This window comes from Martes martes (genome assembly GCF_963455335.1).
Source record: "Martes martes genome assembly, chromosome: 7".
NCBI lineage: Eukaryota > Metazoa > Chordata > Mammalia > Carnivora > Mustelidae > Martes > Martes martes.
The window spans coordinates 5,569,874-5,595,758 of record NC_137894.1 but is presented as its reverse complement, the minus strand read 5'-3'; the positions used below and the strand labels follow the sequence as shown (position 1 = coordinate 5,595,758).

Here is a 25,885-nt window from a genome sequence, read left to right as displayed (position 1 = left end):
AGGCCATCCTATAGTGAAACTTAGTTCTCTCTTCCTTTACCACGTAACTTGTTCCTTTTTTTAATCATTCATTACAAATGTTTACTCAAATTAGAGTAAACAATAAGAGAGATCCTTGTTTTCATGAATGCCTGTAGATTTCTCTCCTAAGGTAACAGTGGCTCTTGGTTTTAAAACTAAAATTTGCAGGAGTGCCTGGCTGGCTCAGTCAGTAGAGTGTGTGACTCTTGGTTTCAGGATAAGTTTGAGCCGTATGGGTTCAGGATGCAGAGTTTACCTAAAATGCATAAATAAATAAATAAATAAATAAATAAAGTGGCACCTGGATGGCTCAGTCAATTAAGCAGCCAGCTCTTGGTTTCTGCTCAGGTCCTGATCTCAGGGTTGTGAGATTAAGCCCTGCAATGTGTTCCGTGCTCAGCGGGGAGTCTGCCTGGGATTTTTCTCTATCTACCCACCCCGCCCCTCCCCTTGCTCACATACTCTCTCTCAAAATAAATAAGTAAAATCCTTTTTAAAAAAATAAAACGGTTTCTATAAAAATAAATAAATAAATAAAATCTTGGGAGAAAAAAAATAAATAAAACTAAAATTTGCTGCTCCGAGAAAAATAAACCACGTACTGGAGAAAAGAAGGAGAAAAATACTCTTCACTATATACTCTTGGTTTGCCTTTTGAATTTTGAACAATGTATTATCTCTTCAACAATAGTTTACTATAAATGTGCACTAAAAATCAAACAAAAATGCTTCCTATCCCAAGTCAAGAGCATTTTGGGAATATAATTTGGATAAACATTTCTCTCTGATGCAACTCTTATCAGTCTCCACTATCTTTCTTACTGCTGTAATAAACTTCCCTTATTAAACTAGCTTGCATCCTTAGAATAAAGACAATTTGGACACAATGAATAATTCTTCTAGTATGAAGTATTCCTGAAGGAGAAATTTCAGAGCTAGAAAAGAACTTGTAAACTTGTACACTTGATCTTAGCCAAAAGGCCGAGAAGCGATCAACTTGTAAACTTATAAACTGAAACACACAAACACAGAGAAGAGCCGAAACATAAAACAAGAACCCTTAAGCCAAAAAAAGCGTAAAATGATTTAAGGCCACACTACTTATTATTAGGACAGACAGAAACAAGAGCCAGGTTTTCTGACTTCTTGTGACAAGTGATTATTGGCTAAGATCTTCTTTAGTAATTCTGTACCAAAACGAATACGCTATTTTGAGTAACATTTCTTTTGAGAGGCTTTTGGATTACTAACAATTTACACAGTAAAATACACTTAAATAGCGTGATTTTTAAAATTCTTAGTTTAATAAATACCTTACGCGGCGCTCTGGGTGGCTCAGGTGATTAAGCAACTGCCTTCAGCTCAGGTCATGATCCTGGTATTTATTCTGGGATCAAGTCTTGTACTGGGCTCCCTGCTCAGCAGAGCTTCTCCCTCTGACCCTTCCCCCACCAACTCAGTGCTCTCTTTCTCTCTCTCAAATAAATAAATAAAATCTTAAAAGAAAAAAAAAAGATTTAAAATCTAGGATTAAAAAAAAATTTTTTTTAAGATTTTATTTATTTATTTGACAGAGAAAGACACAGCAAGAGAGTGAACACAAGCAGGGGGAGTGGGAGAGGGAGAAGCAGGCTTCCCGCTGAACAGTGAGCCTGATGTGGGGCCCAATCCCAGGACCCTGGGATCATGACCTGAGCCAAAGGCAGACACCTAACAACTGAGCCACTCAGGTGCCCCAAAATCTGCATTCATTAAAAAAAAGAAAGAAAGAAAAAAACATTTTATGCAATAAGAGATTTTATTTTACTTCAACACTTAAAAATTCTACTGAATCTATCACGGAGTCAGGTTTTTTTAAATCCTTTCGTATTTCATCCTGATACTGGATTAAGTGCCTTGTTGTTGAACTAATTTGGGTATTTACATTTTGAAGTCAGCTATTTCAAATACATTAGGAATACAACTATGTATATCATCTTCTAAAAACAAGTTGATGTTTTCTGACTTTTACCCTCAATACATTAGGCCAACTATTTATTGATTTCACTGTCTTTTCAAGGATCAAACCCCTTAGTTCCTGTTATTTCCACATTTTATCTATCTTCCCAAATCCAATGCCTACTATTTAATAAATGTCTATTACATTGTAGGGTTAATTTCTTTTTATCTTGCCAATATAGATATTTGAAGTGCATTTCCTCCAATAACTGCATCTCAATTTTTAAACTACATTATCACTATTTCCTTTTCTTTCTAAAACACTTATTATATGTCCATTTTTATAGCATTCTATAGTTTACAATACTATAAAATACAATGTCACAATTGAATCCTATAATCTATTACTTCTAAATTCAGATGGTAGATCCATGACTCAAACGTAGGTTTTCTGATTCTAGATCTTGAGCTCTTTCTGTTATGCACATTGACTCTCAATGTCCAATCTGACTCTGGTGTTTTAAGAAAGCTTTTTAAATCTTATCTTAGAGACAATTTTTCTTAGATAATTTATACTGTTATGTACAATACGTGAATATAATGTAGGAGTTTTTAAATTAATCATCTTAAATCATTTTCTGAATGTAAAATTTACATTTGTAGCCAGCGAGTTTTCTGTAATTGTTAATTAGGTTTTAATGCAAGCTTCTATTTCAGTGCTTTATTCAAATCACTTAAAGGAAGCGTACCTAAAATTTCACATATAAAGTGATGGAATTAGGGGCCAGTGGCTGGCTCAGTCGGTAGAGCATGCAACTCTTGCTCTCCAGGTTGAGTTTGAGCCCCGTGTTGGATGCAGAAGTTACTTCTAAGAAAAAAATCTAAAATAACAGAATTATACTAAATTAATAGTACCCAAGTTAAGGTTCCTACACAGCTCAGTTTTCCTAAAGACAATGAAAAGAATCTGTAACCCACAGGACACCTGGGTGGCTCAGTCAGTTAAGCGTCTGCCTGTGGGTCAGGTCATGGGCCCAGTGTCCTAGAATGGAGCCCTGCATCAAGTTCCCTACTTAGTAGGGAGCCTGCTTCTCCCTCTGCCTCCCTCCAACCCCCGATCCTGGCTGGTGTTCTCTCTCTCCACGTACTCTCTCTCTCAAATGGATAAATAAAAATCTTGTTAAAAATAATCAGGGGCGCCCGGGTGGCTCAGTGGGTTAAAGCCTCTGCCTTCACTCAGGTCATGGTCCCAGGGTCCTGGGATCAAGCCCAGCATCGGGCTGTCTACTCAGCAGGGAGCCTGCTTCCTCCTCTCTCTCTGCCTGCTTCTCTGCCTACTTGTGATATCTGTCTGTCAAATAAATAAATAGAATCTTTAAAAAAAAAAAAATCAATCAGGGGCACCTGGGTGGCTTAGTGGGTTAAAGCCTCTGCCTTCAGCTAAGGTCATGATCTCAGGGTCCTGGGATCGAGTCCCACATCGGGCTCTCTGCTCAGCGGGGAGCCTGCTTCCTCCTCTTTCTCTGCTTGCCTCTCTGCCTACTTGTGATCTCTGTCAAATAAATAAATAAAATCTTAAAAAAAAATCAATTGATCAATCTGTAATCTATTCTAAATTTACAAAAACCCCAAAAAAACCCCAGGTTTACCTATGTTAAGATTGCACAGACTAACTAAAACATTAAGTCTCTGTCTTGGGCTAGAATTACAAGTGAAAATAAAAAGTATGAATTCTTAAATTTCACTTGGTTTAACAGTTGAAAAAAATTTCAAAACATGGTATGATACTATAATTTATAATAAGAAAATATTTGGTATTCATCCCTGTTTCTGGCATAGAGCTCCTAAGTGATAAAGGAATTTGGAATTTCCTAAATGATAAAGGTGACCTGTTTACGTTAACAAGGTGACTTTTAGAAGGCACCTAAAGATGAGGGCTGGTTGCCAGGGGAACCAACCATGCAACTGGAGGAATGGAACTTTCAGTCTTACCCCTGATCTCCAGAAAAGCCCAACAAGTCAGTATTTGGAGAGCTTCCATGTTGGTGGACTTTGGAGAGTGGCCTGACTAGAAAGGGCATGGAAGCCCTTTCCCTATTCTTTGTCCTATAAATCTCTTCCATCCTTTCAGAGGAAGCAGGTAATCTAGTAAGTACCATGTTCTTCAAAAGAGTTCTGTGAACCACTCTAGCAAATTAAACCCAAAGAGGAAGTCAAGGGAACCTCCGATCCATAGCCAGTCAGTTGGAAGCACAGGTGACACCAACCCGGATTTGTGATTGGTGTCTATCTTCAGGTAGATAGTGTCAGGACTGAGTTAAATTTGTGGGTCACCTGGTCACTGCCCACAGAGAACTGAGTTAACTGCTAGGTGATGGTGGAGGGGGAAGCATACACATCAGAACTGGTATCAGAATCATACAAAAACCAAGGGCAGAGAGAGGTCTGGGTAGAAACCAGTGAATCCAAAAGCTCCAGGAGTTTTTATGGGTTGCTAGGAGCTTTCTTAGAGCACCATATGGTGGACATCTGCCAACTCTCACCGAATCAGTAAAAAGACTGACAAAAAGATCTACAGGACAGTGACTCAAAAATCCAGTGCAAATTTTCCTCGGTGGCCGCCATCGTTAGCTAACTACACATACCTGGATGAGGTCCAAGATTCCAAGTTCGCTCTCTGATGAATCCACACAGAACACAAAGTAGAGTGTGGCATAGTGCCGGTAGATCAGCTTGTAGTCGGAGCCACCGATCAAACTGCAGAAGATGGGAAACACTTACATGGCTGTATCTTAAACATATCCAACAGAAACCCTATGACAAAGAATGAGAACGGTATGCAACAGAAAGAGGAGGCCAGGCCAAACAACAGGCCACTTCTACCAGGGGAACAGCAACCGAGTGTGGCAGAGGTGCCTAAACCACTTTAGCTCACCTTTTCTCCTGCCATCCTCCCACGAACCAAACACCTAAATGAGTAATATCTGAAGCACAACCATTCAAGAGCTTCCCAAACAGAATTGGGTCTCTTCCTCAGCAGCTCAGGTACCCACCTGACACTTGAGTACTACCTCAAGAGGCAACAGGGATGAAGGGCACCCAACGGTGGATACACAGGCAGAAAGCTAAAGCCTATAATTTACCTTCCACCTTCCAAGAAGTTACAGATGTTGTCATCTCGCTTGAGAACGAGATGGAAGGTCTCTCGAACAATCTGCTGTTGAATTTCTTCTGGCTATGGCATAAAAGAAATAAAAGTGAATCAGTAGCAGGGGGAGGCGGTCTGACAAATTACATTCCACGGACAGGGATGAACAGGAAGAGAAGTACTTCCAAGCAGGAAAGATCCGAACATTTGGTACTGGTTTCCAGAAAAAATAAAAGTGATGAAAAATAAATAATAAAATTATTAAATTAAAAATAAAAGGAAAAATAAAAGGTGAGTCTATGGAAAATGGGTAAGACTCAGTTACAGGAATTAAGCTAGGGTGTATTTACCTGGACACAAGTCACTAACCATTACTGTCTTGATAGGTAAGCCCATACTTCCTTGTGGTTAATAACCAAGGAAAGGAGTGGGGTGCCTAAGTGGCTCAGTCGGTTTGGCATGACTCTTGCTTTCAGCTCATGATCTCCGGGTCATGAAATCGAGCCCCATAATGGGCTCTGCTTGAGATTCTCTCTCCTTCAGTCCCTTCCCCCACTTGCACACACTCTCTCAAATAAATAAAATCTTTTAAGATTTTGAGAAAGAGAGAGAGAAAAAACAAGTTGAGGGGAGGGGCAGAGAGAGAAGCAGACTCCCCACTGATCAAGGAGCCTGATGTGGGACTCATCCCAGGACCCTGGGATCATGACCTGAGCTCAAAGGCAGATACAATTGACTGAGCTACACAGGCGCCCCTGAATCAATAAAATCTTAAAAAAATAAATAACCAAGTAAAGGAGAACTGATAAACTCTCATAAAAGGTCAAAGAATAATTAGAAGGCCCAGTCCTGGAATATTTTGCCTTCCCCTAGAAAATATCTACGCCAAGGTAAATAACAAATATCAATGGGTCTAACCCTTCAAGAAGGGCAAGATTTAATTGTGTAATCACGTTTTTAAAAACTGAATTTTCCGTCTTCTGTACTGCTAATATGGTATTATATTGAAGATGGGGAGTTACTCACCAACGAAGTTTTACTGACAGAAAAAGTTCTATTTACAGATTAGAATTTTGAACAGTTATACTTTTTTTTTCACTACCATACAGGAGAAAGCTCAACTGTAATGACACCTCTTGATGACTCAAACGGATTTCTGTTTATAGAGGAGGTTCATAATAAATATGGTTAACAAAAAAAGGAAAAAAAAGGATGATGGGGGGCACCTGGGTGGCTCAGTCAGTTAAGCCTCTGACTCTTACTTTCAGCTCAGGGTATAATCTCGGGGTCGTGGGACTGAGCCCCGCCAAGGGCTGTGTGTCTAACCAGGAGTCGGCCTCAGATTCTCTCTGCACCTCCCCCACACTCTCTCAAATAAATCAATCAATCTTAAAAAAGAGAGAAGGATGATGGGAGGAAGAAACTGATCATTAACACAAAAGTAACTGAAAGCTCTAGACCAATGCTCTCACATCTCAATGTGCAATGAATCACCTGGGAATGTTATTAAAATACAGGTTCTGATTTAGTAGGTTTGGGGTGTATCCTGAGACCGCATTTCTAACAAGCTTCCCAGTGATATCAATGCTGCCAGCCTGGAAACCTTCAGATTGGATTTGCCCTAAGAGTCAGAAAAAAGACTCAAGTAGTGTTAATCCCTTCTTTCTAAACCATTGAATTAAAGTTTGAAATGGTTATTTAAAGAAAGACCCCCCCCCCCAAAAAAAAAACACAGGGAAAATGTCATTGTGGAGAAATTATTTTTCATGACTTTGACTCAACATGGATAAATAGTGGCTCCTCCGTATTTACTGAATACTGCCAAAGGGGCGCCTGGGTGGCTCAGCTGGTTAGTACCTGCCTTCAGCTCAGGTCTTGATTCTAGAGTCCTGGGACTGAGCCCCGTAGGGGGGGGTCCCTGGTTCTCCCTCTGCCTGCCACTCCCCCGCTTGTATTCTCGCTATCCTTAAGTAAATAAAACCTTAAAAAAAGAAAAAAGAAAACCTGCTAATCACTAGCCATCGTTAAGTCTGAGTCAATCAGTCACTATTTTCCTGGTTTCCATTTAAAGTCACAAAGCTAGCTCCCTGATGCCAGGATGCTGGAAAGGATTAACTCTGTGTACTTGGAAATATAAAACATGCTAGGTAATAGCACTTTTTTAACCTGATAAAAACATCCTTCAAACTAAACCCTTTTATCTGACCCTAGGGAGAGGTGGCAGCAGTCAGGGGATGTAATGAAACAGTGAGGCTAATTTCTCTTTTTTTAACTTTTAAAAAATTTTTAAAAGATTTTATTTATTTATTTAAGAGAGAGCACGCACTAGCAGGGTGAGGGGTGGAGGGAGAAGCAGACTCCCCACTGAGCCGGGAGCCAAAGGCGGGACTCTTATCCCAGGACTCAGGATCACGACCTGAGCTGGAAGGCACCCCTAATTTCTAATTTCAACATAAAGGTGAACTACTACTTGCTTACATGCCTCAATGACTTTAGCAATCACTCATATCTTTTAGTTCTCTTAAGTTTTCAAAGTAACTTTCACTCATGAGCTAATGTGGATAAAAATCCCATGTTCTCCAAAGAAGGTTTACAAATGGCCAATAAGGACATGCAAAGATGCTTAATGTCATTAGTCATTAGGGAAATGGAAACTGAAACCATAATGAGAATCCACGTGATACCCATTAAAGTTTCTTATCAAAAAGATAGTAATGGGGCGCCTGGGTGGCTCAGTGGGTTAAAGCCTCTGCCTTCAGCTCAGGTCATGATCCCAGGGTTCTGGGATGGAGCCCTGCATCGGGCTCTCTGCTCGGCAGGGAGCCTGCTTCCCACCACCCCTGCCTGCCTCTCTGCCTACTTGTGATCTCTGTCCAATAAATAAAATCTTAAAAAAAAAAAAAAAAGATAGTAACAAGGGGTGCCTGGGTGGCTCAGTGGGTTAAAGCCTCTGCCTTTGGCTCAGGTCATGATCCCAGGGTCCTGGGATCGAGCCCCACATCGGGCTCTCTGCTCGGCAGGGAGCCTGCTTCCCCCCCTCTTTCTGCCTGCCTCTCTGCCTGCTTGTGATCTCTTTTTCTCTGTCAAATAAATAAATAAAATCTTTAAAAAAAAAAAAGATAGTAACAAATGTCGATAGGGAGACAGAGAAATTGAAACCCGTATACATTACTGATGGGAATGTAAAACAGTGCAGCCCCTTTGGAAAACAGCTGGGCAATTCCTCAAAATGTTCACCATAAAGTTACCAGATAACCCAGCAATTCTACTCCTAGGTTTATAAACTAGAGAAATGAAAACATATGTGCACATAAAAACATGTACACAAATGTCCACAGCAACATTACCCACAAGAGCCAAAGGGAGAAACAACTGATAGGCAGTCAAAATGTGGTATATCCACACAACAGAATATAACTTGGCAACAAAGAGGAATGACAAATGAATACATGCTACAAGCTGGATTAACCTTAAAAAGATATTAAGTGAAAGAAGCCAGTCATAAAAGACCACATACCACATACTGAATACCCTTTATATGAAATGTCCAGAATAGGCAAATTTAAAGAGACAGAAAGTAGACTAGTGGTTTCCTAGGGTTGAGGGAGTTAGGAGGAAATAGGGAATGATTCCTAATGGGTAGGGGCTTCTTTTTGGGGAAATGGAAATGTCCTAAAATTGACCATGGGAACGGTTCCACAACTTTGTGGATATACTGAAATCCATTGAACTGTATACATTAAATAGGTGAACTATATGTATGTGATTTATATCTCAATACCACCTAAAAATAAAACAGAAAAATTCACACACACAAATGTATATACAAACTGAATCGTTGTATTGAACGTTAATAGTTTTATCTCAAAATAATTATTTAATAAGATGTAATCTAGCTTTAAAAATTCTACGAAAAAGGTAAAATTATTTTGTTCATATCTATTTGACCAAAATAAAGAGAGGGGGAGAGAGAGAAAAACACAGGGTCAATAGACACGGGGTTTAAAAAAAAAAAAAAAAAAAAGTGAGCTGAGGCCTGAACAGGAGTTTTCTGACTCTTTACCCTCTTTGTTTCACCAATTATGTCTGTAAATTTGGAAACCTTGCTACGAAGAAATACAACCCTGGAGGGCAGGAGACAAATCATGATGTTTGCGCTTTCCCAGAGGAGTTTCTGGGAAAACTCAAATTCACGTTATCATTTACTGAGCCCTCACGCGGCAGCATTTATAATTTCTCATCACTTCCTACTCTTACGCCGACTTTGTTCAACTCTACAGGAGGAAGGGGCATCCAGTCCCTGGGCAGTCCCAGCCAGCACTGAAGCAAAATTAAGCCCAAGGAAGCGCTTCTGCAGATCCCCTGGCCGAAGCAAGAACTTTCATAAATTGGCCTACGTCTTCCTGCTCGTACAACCGCGCTTAAGGACCGACAGATTAAAGGGACTTCAATCAGTCGCGTGTCCCGTGGGGCACACCCCCACTGCCATTCAGCGAGCCCTGAGACCCAAGGGCAAAGAGACCCAAACGGCAGAGAGATGCAGGGGTGCAGGAGCCGGTGAGGGAGCGCGGGGGTGGGACAGGCGGCCCGACAGCCGCCCGGGTCCCGCAAGGAGGGTGAGGAGGGTGAGGGTCACTCCGGGTGGGAGGAGCCCGAGGTGGTCGACCGGCCCGAGTAACCGAAGGGAGGGAAGGCGGAGCGCGGGCGCTCCGAAGGGACGTGACGAAGCTGGGCCGCACTCACGAAACGCTGGTAGAAGCGGACCAGCCGCGGCTTCCCGTGGTTGTTGAAAACCAGAATCGCTTGAATCATCTTCGCCGGCCACGTTTCTTCAGCGCCGGCAGCTCCCACAAAGCATCTCCTTCCGTCACAACACGGCCACTTCCGCTGGGTGCGCCGCGGAGCGAGGCCCGCGGAAACGTGCACCCGCGCTCAAGGGCCCGAGCGCGAAGAGTTCGGCTTCCCCGCACTGCAGGGTTGGCGGAGGGCTCGCCGGGGTCGGGCCCGTGCGGGCCCCGGGGTCCGACCGGGGCGTCACTTCGGCTGGCGTCGGCTCGCCAGTCCGGGCCTGGCCAGGGCGCGAACCGGGACCTCCGCCGCTCGCCCGGACGGAACGCTTGTCGCGGAGTCCCCGGGCGGAGCACATCACGTCGGAAAAGCAGATTCGCGACGCAGAAGCTGCCCAAAGCAGCCGCGCTCCCAGGCGACCGGGCGGCGGGAGCTTCTCCGTCCCGCCGCCCGCGCGAAAACTTGCAAGTCCTGCTTTCCCCGTCACACTTGCAGGACGGTTCGCAGTGGGCAGGTGCCGACTCATCTAGCCGCTGTCCGCTTAGGGGAACGTTTAGTTCATTTTCGTTTTTCCGTGGTCGATGGTGAGTGGGGGATTAAGACTCCTCAATGCAAATCCACGGGGCGATCCCAAGTGGTAGATATTGTTTCTTCTTCGAATGACTTAGTGGGGGCGAGGGGGAGCCACGTGCTTTATTGCAGCTAGAGCTACACGTTGGAATCCCCTGTCCAGAGGACTGGCAGTGGGCATCAAAAGACTTTAAAACACATAGAGCATCAGGCCCAGCGTTTCCACTGTTAAAATTTATAATAAAAAGATTGTGGACGTGTGAAAAGCCTCAGGAATGTACATCTCAGGGACCCTAGGTGGTTCAGTCCCTTAACCATCTGCCTTCCGCTCAGGTGGGGATCAAGTCGCGTATCAGGCTCCCTGCTCAGCCTGCTTCTCTCTCTCCCTCTGCCTGCCTGCCGCTCCCCCTGCTTGTGCTCTCCCTCTGACAAATAAATAAATAAAATCTTAAGAAAAAAAAAGTACCTCTCAGCAGTGTTAACTGCAGGGGAAAATGGGAAACAAATTATTCTGAAACGAGATATTTGTTAAATGCCTTTTTTGGCATGCACATGAGAAATACTAAAAGGTCATTGAAAATAATACTGTGAAATGCTTACGGTATAGATAAGTGTTCTTGGCCTATCTGTAAGTGAAGGATCACACAAGGTATGTACATGGATATCCCACTGTGTAAAAGACTGTAAGTAGATACACCAAAATACAAATAATAATCATGTCTAGTGGAATGTTGGCATCACTAAGTGTTCAGCACTGCCCTGGTTATAACCCTGGCTCCAGGGACTACCTGGGTACTTTGGGCAAGTGCCCTCATCTGTAAAACAGGCATAGTATCAGTTTCCTTTACTATAAAACTAGGCTCTTTTCTACTTGAAAAAAATTATTCCATTTAGGCGGTTATAAATACAAAATCAGTTAACTGTTTGTAAGCACTTGGAGCAATGCATGGCATATAACTGAGTGGTACATAAGTGATTTAACAAAGCAGTGAAATTTGATGTTTTTCATTTTTCGAATTTTCTAAAATAAATATGTATTACTCTTGTAATCAGATTTTTTTTTTAAGTTAAAAAAAAATCCAAGAGTTAAGCATCTGATCCTTGATGTCAACTCAGGTCTTGATCTCAGGGCTGTGAGTTCAAGCCCTGCGTTGGACTACACCCCAGGTGTGGAGCATACTTAAGAGAAAAAAAAAATGAAGTCAATAAATATGCACTGAAACTTGACAAAATGTTTCAAATGTTGAGGAGAAATAACAAAATACTAAAACAGAAGAGTAATAAGGGAGATTTAGCTCTACCAACTATTAAAACCTACTATGATAGTTCAAATTGTCACTATAGGGAGACTTATTGAAACAGAATAATAATTTAAGTATAAAATAACTTTAATATGTGATGTAGGAGACATCGTAACTTGAGAGTGGGAAGGAAGCCAATAGCTATATTGGGATAACCGGTTAATAATTTGAAAATAAGCTATTTAGTTATCTCACTTCCTACCCTTTCACAAATTAAAGGCAGAGTGGATTAAGGACTTAACTGTGAAACCAGGTAATAACCAAAATGAAAGAATTGAAACTGAGTATCTAACATCTGAAAGGAGAATATCAACCTAGAAGCAATAAAAAATCACAAAAAGTCAACAGATGTATCTAAAGATTTTATGTTTGTAAAAAAATCAATTTTTTCAAAACAAGTTGATAAAATATGGTAAATTGTTATATTTAAAATATAAATAACCGAAAAGACCTCCACCTTCAGTGTGTAAACAGGCAAAGAAACTGAATAAGCAAAGAGGAAATATATCTAGGTAATGAACATGGAAAAAATCTTTAAGCTCACTATTAATGGGGGAGAAAAGCTAACCGCAAAGTATTAACTTTAAAGTATTGTTTTACCTTATCAAATACCATTTTTCAAATGTTATTACACCCAATTCTGGCAAAGGTAGCATGGAAATAGTCCTCTCCTACAGTGCTGGTGAAATTACAACTCAGAACAACCCTTTTGGAAAGCAATTTGACTGTCTAAAAAAACTTTTGCAGAAGACTCCTAGATTCCCAGTAATCTGACTCCTGGGAATCTGACCCTAAAGAAATAACCCCAAGATACAAAAATATGGTGGGGGGGGGCAGAACCCAGGGAGGGTGTATGGGTGAGATTTAGGGAACTATATAATCTAGAACACTTATTGACATGTTAATTATATTAGCTCCAAGTAGGAGTCAATTAATTACCTAAAAATTGGACAATGGATATTGTCCAATGGCGGTCAATCTTAAAAAACAATGGTTATGAAAGCTCTGTAGCAACGTGGGAAACGATTATATAACATTAATTGAAAAAGGATTATCAAGTTTTATGTGTAGGTATGGTATAACAACCAGGGACACAATATTCCAGGAGCAGGCCCCACCCCCACCTCCATGGCTTTTCAGGTGCTCATGTCTTGCTGGAAAGTCCCTTTTCTCCTCCATCTACCTGGACTTCTTTCCATCTCCACTCCCCTCGCTACACACTCTATCTAGCCTCTCACTGTGACAATTAAGGCAGTCTCCCAGTTGGGCCCATTGCCTTCAGCTTCTCTGCAGTCAAATGATCTTCGATAGAAACAAATCAAATTGTACCACTCTCCCCAGAATCAGTAGCTTCCAGGAAGTGAAGGATAAAGTCCTAAAATACCTAACATGCTAAAAATACCATGCCTGATGTCCTGCATCATCTCCAACATCTCTACTGGTTCTCTGAGCTCCAGCCACAAAGGCCTTTACCTTCCTCCATCCCACTGTCCTTCCCCTCCTCCTCTCCTTCCTTCCTTCCTTCACCTCCCTCCTGCCCATTTTTTGTCCAGGGTCCCCCCCACTGACACTCTGGACCACCTTTTATGGAATGGTGGCCTGCCTGTATGACCTTGCCATACCCTTTGGCCCTAGTGCTATGGGCAGCAGGATACCCTCACTGGGTGTCTCTACTTCCGGTCAATATCTCCAGTCCTCCTGCTGCTTAACCACGTCCCTGGCCACCCCCATGACTGAGGTCCCAGCACGCGCAACACCCAGCCAGCCCCATTCAGACTCAGGACACCAGGGAGGCAGCTTCTATGATTGTCGAGGTGAGAGGTCACAGGGATCTAAACTAAGAAAAGGGCGACAGGAACACAAGAGACCCGTGAGCAGACCAGTAACCCGTGACATCGGGGGGCCTCACTGAAGCGTGAATCCCAAGCCTCGCAGCCATAGTGTCAAGCCCAGGCTCAAATATGCAAGAAGGTAAATGAAAATTGGAACCATGATAATAAGTTTGGGAAGCATGATATTACCTGCTCAACTGCTAATACCAATGGAACTGATTTCAGCCTGGACAGATCAGCACTCAAGGGTTTAGGCAAGTTCCCTAATGTCTAGGGATATAACCCCACTTCACAGGGCCAGGACTCCTCTGGCCCCCGTGTCCAAGGTCCTTCTGTAGGTCAAGGAAGCAAAGGATGGCGGGGAGGAGGTGGAGAACATAAGCTTGGCTTTCCACAGCCCTAGATTTAAATCCTGGCTGTGCCACTTATTAGCTGTGACTCTGGGGAAATTGCCTTAACCTCTCCAAAGCCCCTTTCCTCCCCTGTAGTATACATGTGGAAGCAGAATAACCCAGTGAAGATTATAGAGTTTGAAATCGGACTGCCTGGGTTGAAATTCCTCTCTCCTCTATATACTATGGATGGAGCCTCTAAGCTTCAGAATCATATGAAATTAAAAAATGGGAATAATAAAAAAAAATGGGAATAATCACACATACCTCCTGGGATTGTTGGGACAGTTAAGTAAGATGATGCAAGCGCTTAGCAAGTACAGGTTTCCCCCACTATGGAAAAAGTACAGCATTCCTATGAACCCTATGAGAGGCAGTGAGGACGCACTTGCCATTAATTTCCATGGGGAACTGAGCATTCTCTCAGGCTTTTCTGAAACCTTAGGGCACATCTTGCTAACACGTGCACAAAATCCATTGCAGTAAAGCACAGATGCTCCCAGACACAGTTCAAAGCTCTGGGGGCTTGATGCTTGGGTGCAGTTCCCGGGGAAGGAGATGGGTGGGGTCCCTTTCACTACTTGGGGTGCACACAGTCTCTGTAATGGCTCCCTGCGAAACAAATGCTGAATGCCGTTTTCTTTTCTTTCTTTTTTTTTGGGGGGGGGGCCTTATTTTCACAAAAATGAAAACCCTCTGCAGATTTCTTTTGGTTAGAAAAAAATAGGTACTAAGGTAGGTCTTTCATAAAAGCCAAGTGTTATAACATAAACTTTTGAAAAACGGAGGATATGGGCGCTCGCACCAGGAAGCAGGTCAGTGGCTATGTTACCATCATGGAAAGCATCTAGTGCTGTGTTTGACATATTACGGGACTCAATAATTTTTAGTTCACCACCACCCTATCTTGTCCCTGAGGCCAGCAGGATCCAAATGTCACCAAGTCTCTGCCCCATTCTTAGGACACACGGATTTCAACTCCACATCCCGTCGCGGATCTGAATGCAGGAACGCTACCCAGCAAGGCGATGTTCACGATCAAAAAGACACAGCTTCCTTCTTATAGGATCACTGCTCAGCCGGAAGACTGTTTACAGCTGACATGACCCAGTCCATGCAGAGGAATCCTTTTCTGAAGGTTTACTCACTCATAAAAAGTTCTCAAAATACAAAACAATAGCAACAAAGGTGTTATCAAAATGTGGCCTGCCGGAGTAAGCCTGCAAGGTGGGGACCGGCCAGCCACACCTGGGAAGACTCTAGGCCTCCCTGAGAACAGCATCCCCATCAGACGGCAGCCAGGGAGGTCAGGAGACAGGAACGCCCGCAATGTTGCAGGGAACCAGAGGAGGAATAAAGAACTGGCAGGGAAGGAAAAGGGCACAGAGGGAACAAGGAGGTTTGATCAGGAGAGCAAAGGCTATGGCTCAGAGCATTGGGCACGGGGGCGGGGGGGGGGCAGGTGTGGGAGGAAGGCAGGATATACAAGGACAGGGGAAAGCATGCAGATGAGGGACATTCCCCAAGTGTACACCAAGACCAAGTTCAATTCCACTGCCTGCCTCCAGAAACAAGGCTGCCATTTGGGGCAAGGGCCACGGTGGAAAGGTCTAGGAGATCTAGACTCACATCCGGGGGGGCCCCTCCAGGAGCCACAGCATGGGGCACCATTGGTCATGTCACGGTCATGGATTTGACTTTAGCAGTGCTTATTCCAAGAGTAATCTGGGGCAGCTGGAGGAAGAACCAGGGAAGGCTTGGTGGACCGCTCCCTTGAACTCCAGAGTAGATGTTGACGGATCACAGTCTCAGCAGCGCTGGTGGCCTCGGAGGCGCCTCACGCCCACACTCACCTCAGTCATCCTAGGGGTTAAGGGAAGAGGAGTAAACAAAGCGCATTTCATAAAAGTCTTCTACAAGTCCCCAGACCAACAAGGGTCCCACTGAGGGGTACCCATGGAGCCCTCAGCCACCTTTCTTGGCTTCACCTCGTTCGAGCGGACCAGGGAGCTGGCCTGGCAGCTCCAATCATGTTTCATTCCAAGACTCACTTTATTACGACAAAGAGGAATCCAGACCCTCCACTCTTCCTTCCCTGCTTTTTCTGGCAAATGTCATGATCAGCATCACCTAGATAAATAGCCCATCTTTCTGGGACTTTGTTTTAAATGTTCAATTGGGGGCCTTTTGACATCAATTCAAATCTTCAGGTGAAATAGGCTTCAGAAAAACACATCCACTGTGGACGGACTGAAGATCAACTAGGGGGCTAATCTCTGGCACGCGGGCGTGCACACACACACACACACACACACACAAAACAACCTAGTGAGGACCAAGCCAGCCATCTTCCAGCCACTTTGGGCAGGGAGCCTGCAATGAAGGAGGAAGAAAAAAAAAAAAAAGCTCATTCAGCTCGGCTGCCACAACATGGCTAATGTGTTCACTTGAAGTGGAAATGCTTGGAGATCCAACAGCATCAGGTTTCACTGGCTCCCCTCCACGGTCCATTTTTTCCATCCCTTGCTTTTATTAATCTTTGGGACTTTCTTGTAGATTGGCACAGCTCAGACCCACCAAAAAAGGAAGGTCTCAAGTAGTCACCCTTCACTCCTAGAAAAGAATTTTCCTGAGGCTGACTCATTCTTGGGAATCCCGTGGAATTCCACCAAAGCTGGGGGCACACAATGTACACTGCCGTGTCCTTGTCCTACACCCGACCTCAGCCCCTACGGACAAAATTCCTGCCGAGAGATAAACTGTACCCACGCCGAGCCCACGGTCATTGCTCGTGACCTACCCACTCCTCGTCCTCGGCCCCGTCCCCCTGCTCTCGGGTCTCCTCCGTGGCTCCCGCCGAAGACTTCTGCGCCATAATGTTGTCTGTCCAGGATGCCCCTGTCTTTCCATCACCAGCAAAATTACACTTGGTCACTGTTCCAGCCTCAAGTTTGGCCAAGGACTCTGAAAGAAGGGAATAAGTTAAATGGCCCCGTCCCCCTGTTTTGGAAACATCTTGGCCTGATCTGCTGGGGTCGCCTAGGCCTGGGTTAAACCACTGTTCTGTCAGACCTGGGTGCCCTCGGGGAGGCCCTGAGTGTGATCTCTGAGGTGCTGGACAGGAGACATCACCCACAGGAACCACGGGATGGGGTGGCCCCCCCCAGGATCCAGAGTGTCTAGGCTGTTGGCCCCAGGGAACTTGTCCAGAGACTTAGGAACAGACCTCAGGACTAAGCAGACCTGGTCTGCTCGCATGAGCTCTGAGCAGGAGGGGTAGGGGAGCCTCAGACAGGAGGCCAGGAGCCTCTACAGGCCACGGACAGATGCTCACCCAGGAAAGGGCCGTCGCCTCGAGTTTTCAGCCGTACCCCAGCCCCCAGCTCCAGCTCCAAGGCCTCCATCTCCGACTCGGGCATCCAGAACGCCACTGTCTGGTCGGGCGCAAGGCTCTCCGTCAGCGCAAGCAGCTCTGGCTTTTGCACCAATGCCTTCAGGGCCTCGAGCGTGAGCCTGTCGGTGTCCCCCGTCGCCTCCACCTCTGCGGGCACACAGCACGAGAAGGTCGTTACTGCTGGAGTGGCGAGCACGCAGGAGGGCCTTTCGGGAGCCAGGTGAGGCCGGAGGGCTCTACACACTCGGAACCACCTGAAGCCAGGGCTCCGCGTCCCCATGGTGCCGGGACTCACCGAGGGCTTCCTGGCAGAGGAGGTACGGGCGTGGGCCCCGGAGCCAGGCTGCCTGGTACCGATCTGTTTGCAAGCCGTGTGAGCTCGGGCAGGTGACTTAACCTCCCTGGGCCTGACAGGTGGGGATAAAAACGGTACCCACCTGCTAGGGCTGATGTGAGGCGTCCGTGAAGTAACACACGGAAAGCAGTCAGCACGGTGCCTGGCACGCAGGAAACCCTCAATGCAAGTAAATGTCTTAATTATGCCTTTTTGACACAGGAGAAAACGAAGGCTTAGAGAGGTCAGGTGAGTTGCCCAAGGTCACACAGCTAGTCAGGGGAAGAGGCAGGATCCAAACCCTCCACACGTGCCTCCCCACAGAGGCCGCAGTGATGGGCCAGGGCTCTCTCCCGGCTCTCGGGGGCTCCTGGTAGGGCTGGAGCTGCTGGAATGAGCAGCCAACCGTGGCGATGCCCATCTTCCCCCTTGGCCTGGCTCACCCCTGTCCTGGCAAAGTTCGAGGTTCAGGGAGAATTCCAACAGGCTCACCTGCCAGCCCCGAATGTCCCAAATCTGCAGATCCTGGGTTGGGGCCCAGGGGGTGGGAAGTGGGCAGCGGTGTCCCACACTGAGAAGTGAGGACTCGCAAGGCCCTGAGACCTCACGAAGGTGAGCACGGCCACCCCCCAGCTCAGCAACCCAAAACTGTCCCGCAGGTGGCCCTCTCCACTCCAACAGACGCCAACGGATGGGGGCAGGTCTCAGCTGGGGAGAGCAGCCAGCTGGCCCACGGAGCCCACACTGCGTTCCATTCCGGGGGGTAAAACCTCCAAGCTCCGTCAGGAACATCAGGAACGCTTCCTGGGGTCCCCCACATACCTCACTCCCACCAAGGGCTTTCGAACTGCTCCCTACTCCTCAGCCCTCGCTCTGCTCAACGTCCCTGAGGAACCAAACCTCCTCACCTCCACTTCCCAAGAACCCCCTAATACCACCTGCCTGTCAATCTACTGATAAGCACATGAAACCTCTCCTCCTCCCTTCTGTTTCCATCTCAAAGGACCAGGGTCCCCGCTCCGGCCTCTAGCCAGTTCCTCCAGATCTGGGCTCCAGATCCCATCCGCTCCCCCTCCTCGGGGACCGGGCTCTCCTTCTCCCTACCAGATCTTTCCTTAATGCCCTCCTGAATCCTAGCTTTGACCCCCACTACTTCAGACACCCCTACCCCCACACCGACTAGGGTCACTGGGAGCTCTTCACTGTGTGCCCACTGGAGGCTCGGTGGCCCCCACTTTCCTGGGGCTGAGACAGCACCTGACCTCATCGCTACCTCACCCCCACCTTCACTGGGCCCCAGAGACACACAGGCTCCCCCGACCCCGGCCTCTGTGGGGGTCCCTCTCCTGCCCTTTACAGGCTCCTTCCCTGTTCTCCGGGGTCGCTCTTCCCCAAGATGGCCTCCTGGGCAACGCCATCCACTTTCCTAGCTTCAGGACCAGCAATGTGTGACAACTTCTGAACATGTGCCTTCAGCCCAGCCTGCTTCCTGCGTTCTAGAACTGTGGCCCCAAGGCCCCAGCGCACTTGCAGGCCCCTCTACCCGAAACTGCGACCACGGGTCCCAGACAGAACGCTTCTCCCCACACCTGCAGCCAAGCCCAAACCCCGGGGGTCGTCCTCGACTCCTCCCTCACTCTCCTTATCTCCAAGCACTGAGACCACTGTCCCTCCTCTGTCTCCAATCTGTCCATAGGCCTTTAATCCGGCCACCACAGCCTCCTAACAGGCCTGCCGGTCTCCCCTCGGGGATTGTTAAAAAGCATTCTGATCATGTCGCTCTCCTACTTAAAAGTACTCATGACAGGGCTCCCCTGCACCCCCGGGTGAGTGTCCCTTCTGGGGCCCTTCTCGACCTGGCCCCTGCCTGCCTAGATGCTTCTCCTCCCCCTGCATCAGGGGCCCCCAGCCCCCAGCATGCCTTGGTACACAGCCCCCTCCTGAAACGCCCTCCAGCCCCCTCCAGCCCCCTCCAGCCCTGGCGCCCTGCAGGCTCCTGCTTCTCCTTCAGCGTTTGGTCCTGCTGTCCCCTCCTCCGGGGCAGCCCCTGACTGTGCCTGCCTGGGCTCCAGTCCCTGGCCTGTCCATCTCCGCTACCAGACTGAGGACAGCTCGAGTGCAGGTCCGAGTCGTGTTCGTCCCTCCACACGCGGCTCCACACGCGGCTCAGGGCCCGGCCCAGCGCAGATGCTCGTTAACTATTCAGAGAATGAACGGACAACCGAGAGCACGAATGAGGAAACCGACAGAGGACGGATGGGTGGATCCTCATTCAACCTTGACACCTTCTTCCACAGGGGCAGACAGCAAAGACGTCCTTGTAGAGCCAAAACTAGAAAGAGGAATGACGTCACCAAGGGCCTAAGAATCCCATGGGCATTTAGGGCAGGAAAACGGAGCCTGGGCACGAAGGCAGCGAGAGCCCAGAATGCACGGTACACGGACGACTCTGCCGGACTCCAGGAGTCGGCAGGAGGTGGGAGGCCAGCCGGGCCCTGAGGATGGAGGTGGGGCCCTGGGGATCCTCTGAGTGAATGGGGGGCAGGAAGGAGTCCAGCCAGGGGGCCCTCAGGCCAGACATGGGCTTCAAGGCCAGCCACACTGAGAAGACACTCACTAGGACCAAGGGACCCCCCCCCTACAGACACAGAAAGGCCACAGGCTCAGGAGGCCCTGAGGGAGGAATGATGGAGGAGACCTACTGTAGGACGACATGAGGAAGCCCGTGTTGACCTTCCTGGTGGCGCTGAAGTTGGGCTCAACCTCATTTCCCTTGGGGTCAAACTTCCGACGATGGATGCGACTGGGCCTGATGTACAGCACGTAGTAGCGCTCCTGGGGCCAGAGAGAGAGTGGGGGGGGGGCTGCTTCCCTCCCCCCACCCTCCAACACACACACCCCCCACAGGGCTCCACGGCAAACACCCCCCAACCTCTCCCTCCATCCTGTATTCCACCTCAGCACTGAAAGATACTCAAGCTTCGGCAGATGCCACCCCCCCCCACCCTAGTCATTCATTCATCTAATCGTGTGCTTAGCACAGCACCCGCCACACAAAATGAACCACGTAGACAGCCGTGAGATGGCAGGCCCCGGGGCCTGACCCGAAGGTCTCCACCCAGCCAGAGACAGAAAACACAGACAAAAAACCATAACCCAAGCACCAAGGACCCCAAATACTGCAACATGGGAGTGAAAAACCCAAGGGTCATGGAAAGGGCACTGTAAGGGAGTTTTGAATGAGGGGAGCCAGAGTGCCTCTTCCAACACATGTGGGACCTGGGGCAAATCCCTCCCAGCCTCAGTTTCCCCTGTGATATGGGGACAATGCACTGTCTACTTTCAGGTTGTTGTAAAGGTTCAAGGAGATGACAGAGGAGGCAGCACAGTGGAAAACACGGAGGGTGCTGTCAATGCTGCTTGCCAGCTACTCTAAGCCAAACAGGCAGATGACACCCCCCCCCCCCAGAGACTGGAGAAGAGGAATCCACCTCTCAGGAAAAACAGAAAAGGCAAGGTCTCGAAGGGTGGAGATCCTAGGACTGCGGGGGAAGAAGGGTGAAGGGAGACTATTCAAAGCCTGGGACGGGTACGAAGTCAAAGTCCAGGTCCCATGTGCGTGTCTGAGTGACACAGGGCACGCAGGGGCCTCGCAGGTACCCAGGCTGAGAATGCAAGTAGCATCAGTTCAAAATGGGCCTTGCATTGGCATTCAGAGTTTGGACTTGATCTGGTAGACAAGAAGGAATCCTCAAAGGTTTCTGAGCGGCAGTGAGATCCTAAGAGAGGTCTTTTGGGAAACAAGCTGGCAGCAGGGCAAGGATGAGCGTTGGGGGCAGCCAGAAGGCAGGAGGGGCCAGGTGCAAGGCTTGAGGAGGACAGGCTAAGTTCCTGAGGCTCATCCGAGGCCAGTGGAAAGAGGAAGGGAAGGGTGGGGAAAGGGATGGTCAAGGGAGGAGGCCAACAGCCTGGGGAGAGGGGAGGAAGAGACAGTGGGAGGTGTACTGCCTTATCATAGGGCAGGGGTACTGAGGCGGGGTGGGGGGGGGCAGGGGGCGAGCTTGGGCAGGGCTAAGAGAGCCCCACAACAGCCTGGAGTGAACTAGCGCTGGCTTTGCAAGGCAGGCTGGCTGGGGGCTCTGGATTGGTTGTCTACCCTCCTGACTTGCACACTAAGGAGGGGGTGGGGGAGCGGAGGCTCTCCCCAGGGCCACAGGACAGCAACAGGCGCTGAGCAGCACCAGGCCTCTGGCCTGCCCCGGGGGGCACCGAGATGAGCTCGGCTTTAGGGATCAAGGAATGAAGGTGGTCAGCACACGAGAGCGGGGCTATATGAAAGGGGGCGGAAATTCAGAACTAGTGCTCAGGAAAGCGACACCGGCAAGCAGCAGAGGTGTGTGTGAGCACACCTGAGCTGGCGTGGTGACAGAGGGCATGACCCCAGGGACGTGAAAGGGCAAGGGAAGAAGGTGCAAGGACATGGGAGCTGAAGCCCCCGGCAGGGTCAACAACACAGACTGTAGGCCAGACAAAGGCCCCTCACACAGCAACCCACCTCCCACCCCAGTATGTCCCCACCTGTATGCACAAGGAGGTCCTAGAAACCCAGACTTCCAAAGTGCCCAGCCGCACACAGTGGTGCTCAAAGAAGAGCAAGCCCACACCAAGAGATTCACCACGTTGCAAAGGGAGAACTTCAAGGGTCCTTCTAACAGCACATTCCACCAGTACATTTAAAATAATGCAATTCCAAAAAGTTCCAAGGACATGCAACCTCCCAGGAACAGACCAGGTACTCAGAAAGGGGAAGGTCACTGCCGGGCCCTCACACCCACACAGGCTGCTAACCCGCCCTCCCCTTGTCCACTAGGTCCCGGGGCAGTGGGAACCACCAGACCAGAAGCCAGGAGTCTGGGCCCTCGGCCCTCCCAGAACAAAGAGCCACTTATCCTGCCCAGCCAGTAAGGCTCCCAGCACTCTAAACAGAAAGCGACAGGCCCTCTTCACAGTGCCTTCGGGCCACACAGCACCCACGGCCTCAGCCCTGAACCAGTCACCTCACCCCTTCTGCTTCCACCCTCCCAATCCCAGCCCCAAACGCGCCAGTGGGGTTAGGGCTGCTCTGTCTTATCAGCAAGAACCCAGGTCCTGCCCTCTGTCCTCTGCCTAGCACAGTCCCAGTTGGCCCCTTTCTAACCAGTGGCCCCTTTGGGCTGCTATCTCCCCACTCACCCCCCCACCCGCCCCACGAGCCCCTCCAGGAATGAGCTGCACCCCAAGTCTGCACACTGGCAGAGCCGAGCACAGGGAGATGGCTTGGTGGCTGAGGACCGGGAAGCCAGTGCCCTGCGGGTGTCCCCCGGCAAGCATCCTCACCTTCCTGTCACGGGCGTCCAAGATGCTGTGGCGAGACACATCGACCAGTTCTCCCTCCAGCAGGACGCCGTTTCCCCTGGGGATGAGAGAGAAAGAAGGGATCCGCTGCTTCTGTCAGTCGTCGGGGAAGAACCACAGGTTCAATGGCCCAGGTCAGAGCCTGCGCTGGGAACATAGCAGGGCCCACAAGTGTCTCCTAGTCGCCTGGCCCCCAAGCAGGCCTGGTACTGAACAGGTCCTCCATTCCTCAGAGGGCCCCAAAGGCTGGGACACAGCGCAGAGGGTGGGGAGGGACAGCCTCAGGCTGCAAGACCAAGCTGTGGCCCCTCCCGCAAGGGTTTACTGGAATGCACAGCCTCAGTCTTCTTAGCTAGAAAATGGGAGAGTAAGAGCCACCTCACTCTGCTTCTGTGATGACCACAGCATAAGATCGTGTAAGTGAAGGTGTTTATAGACTATTAAGTGCTTACTAAATATAAAGGATTTTACTTTTTTATTATGCCAAATTTGAGGGAGGGGTCTAAGGTGCTATAAAGTAACTTTCTTTTTCACCTGTTTTTTTTTTTCTTTTCCACCTGTCTTAAAGCACTTTCTATTATTCTCCTCGCTCCTATCCACCCAGAGGTGGGAAAACCCAAGCTTAGAAGTTCCATGACTAGCCCAAGAGGAACTAGATTGCTGCTTCCCTCTTCTAGTTTTCATAAAAGAACCGGAGGCTTCCCTTTTTGGAGCCACAGAAATGGGAGAGGGATGGGGACACGAAAGGATGGGGATGAAAATGGAAACTCGCTCTACTTTACTTACCCTACCCATCGCCTCACCTCCAAATTCTTGTGTTTTTAACCGCAAATGGAAGGATCCATTTGTTCTCATAACCTCCAGTGCGGGTGACGACAGCCACCCCCTCCCCATCCGGAGCCCACACGCGCCACCAGGCAGGCACGACCCTCCCACGGCCACGCCAAGCCAACTGCCCCGCGCTCCTGGGGTCCCTGCACGACGTCCTCCCTTCAGGGGCGGGAAGTGGGGCGGCCTGTGCCAAGGCCTGCACGCAGGGCGCGGAGACAAGCGGCTAGAGTTCACAGCCGCAGCCAGGGAGGGGTAGAGACAAAGGTCGGTGCTTTTGAGCGTCGGGAAGGGTACGGGGGGCAGCGGGGAGTTTTAAGCCGATCTGTGTCTTAGGGGGTGCGCTCCGGCTGCAGGGCGGAGGGGAGCGCTGGGGTGCGAGTCGTAGGGTAGCTATGGCCATGTCTGCCTTTCCTACCCCCCGCACCCGGACCGCAGTCCCCTCCCCAATCCCGGAGCCCAGGTTCCACGCCGGGGACGGAGGACCGGCCCCGGGGGTCGGGGACGCGGGGGCAGAGCGGCCTACCCCTGGTGGGCGGCGGGGTCCCAGGTCCCCGGCAGCCGCGCGCTCCGCACCGCCTTGTTCCGGAGGGCGCAGTCGTGGTAGATGCGGCTCATGACGCGCGCGGCCTCTGCGCCCGCAGGCCTGGAGCTCCCGGGCCGCGCGCGGGGTCTCGGACGGGGCGCGGGGGGAGCGCGGGCGGGGGGGGGGCGCCGGGCAGCGATTCCCAGGCGCGGATCCGGGAAGGGCGCGGTCTGGGCCCGGCCGGCCCTGGCGGTACTTAAAGGGGCCGAGCCCCATTCCTGCCGCGGGACGGCGCGCGCGGGGAGGTGGGCTTCCGGGAAGACCCGCAGTTGGGGCCTCTTTGGGGTGGAGTGGGAGGAGAGCCAAGTCCTCCTCTTTCCCAGTCTTTCTTGTTACTAGAGGGAGACCCCGTCCCAACGCACGTCCCTACAAAGGGGAAATTGAGGCCCAGAGATCCTACAGGATCAGCTCTGGAAGGAGCAGGAATGGAGTAAAGGGCACGGTCTTCAGGGATGGCGGGATGGTCAGCACAGAAGGGGCTCTTCGTGCTCTGCCCAAGGTCGCATAGTGGCTGGGGAAGGGGTTCCAGGGATCTATGCTTGGGTGTCATACGGAGGTCTGAACCCCTGCTGCGTGAGCATGAGCAAGTGTCTCAACCTCTCTGAGCCATTCTTCTTTCCCTACGGGGTCGGTATCCCAGGGGTGGTACGGGTTCGGCTCCGTAAACTCACTGTAGCACATAGCATTTCCCCTCTCTGCCTTCCCGCACAGCTCTTGAACCCCTCCCCAGCGCCCTACTGCCCTCTGCCCAAGTATGTAAGAGAAGAGGGGGGCATTTTCCAAGCCTGGATGCAGGAGTCTATTCTGACCCTGGGATTGCTGGAGAGCCTGGGTTCTCTTAGACCCATTCATGGAATTCATCTGTGGCCTCTGGGGGAGCATTCAATAGGGGAGATGGCCTGGGAGATACGTGGGAGTCCAAGATGAGCTCAATGGTGGAGGAAGCACCCTTTCCCCCCAACGCACATTAAGACTTTGGTGGGTCCTACGCCCATTTGTTTTCAAGGGGTCCTTCCCTGATTAAAAAAATTTTTTTAATATATTTTATGTGTGGGTTGACATAAAGATGAATATATTAATATTATATATTAAAACATTTTCCTCAGCCTAAAAATTCCTTTTTTCTTCTAATTTTTTAAAGAAACTAAAACATTTTCATGGGTCCTAGGCACTGTGTCAAACGGATTAGTTAGCTCCCCTCCTTCCTCCTCAGTCTGGCCCATTTGGCTGTTCCAGAAAGTCTGAGAGAGTAGGACAAGAACCCTAGTGGGCTCTGAGCAGAACTATCTCTGGGCTTCTCTATTCAAAGCTCCCCTGGCTGATATAAGGAACTCCTACAACATAATAGCAAAACCCCAA

General features: G+C 48.9%; 2 protein-coding genes across 2 annotated transcripts in view; both read right to left on the bottom strand.

Moving 5' to 3' along the window:
• The window catches only part of LOC308345542 (AP-3 complex subunit sigma-2), a 52,372-nt gene extending 42,094 nt beyond the window's left edge, over positions 1-10,278 (bottom strand). Inside the window, exons 1-3 of the mRNA XM_080807806.1 lie at positions 9,851-10,278; positions 5,103-5,194; positions 4,605-4,716 (exon numbers count right to left, since the gene is read on the bottom strand). Of these exons, the coding sequence (XP_080663932.1) occupies positions 4,605-4,716; positions 5,103-5,194; positions 9,851-9,919 (273 nt within the window). The 5' untranslated portion in view covers positions 9,920-10,278. The remainder of the gene's footprint in view (positions 1-4,604; positions 4,717-5,102; positions 5,195-9,850) is intronic.
• Positions 10,279-15,115: 4,837 nt separating this feature from the next.
• On the bottom strand, positions 15,116-24,676 carry LOC308345541 (arpin). Its single transcript, XM_080807805.1, has 6 exons — positions 24,467-24,676; positions 23,095-23,170; positions 20,421-20,553; positions 17,325-17,531; positions 16,791-16,954; positions 15,116-15,853 (listed from the first exon to the last, which is right to left on the bottom strand). The coding sequence occupies exons 1-6, from the start codon at positions 24,556-24,558 to the stop codon at positions 15,845-15,847; spliced, it is 681 nt and encodes a 226-aa protein (XP_080663931.1). The 5' UTR covers positions 24,559-24,676; the 3' UTR covers positions 15,116-15,844.
• Positions 24,677-25,885: the final 1,209 nt, after the last annotated feature.

Excerpts from the sequence above, each read along its gene's own strand:
- LOC308345541 (XM_080807805.1), bottom strand. The coding sequence starts at position 24,558 with ATGAGCCGCATCTACCACGACTGCGCCCTCCGGAACAAGGCGGTGCGG. Across the intron at positions 20,554-23,094 it reads TGGACGCCCGTGACAGGAAG|GAGCGCTACTACGTGCTGTA; the intron begins GTGAGGATGCTT and ends CTCTGGCCCCAG. Across the intron at positions 17,532-20,420 it reads CTTCCTCATGTCGTCCTACA|AGGTGGAGGCGACGGGGGAC; the intron begins GTAGGTCTCCTC and ends GTGTGCCCGCAG.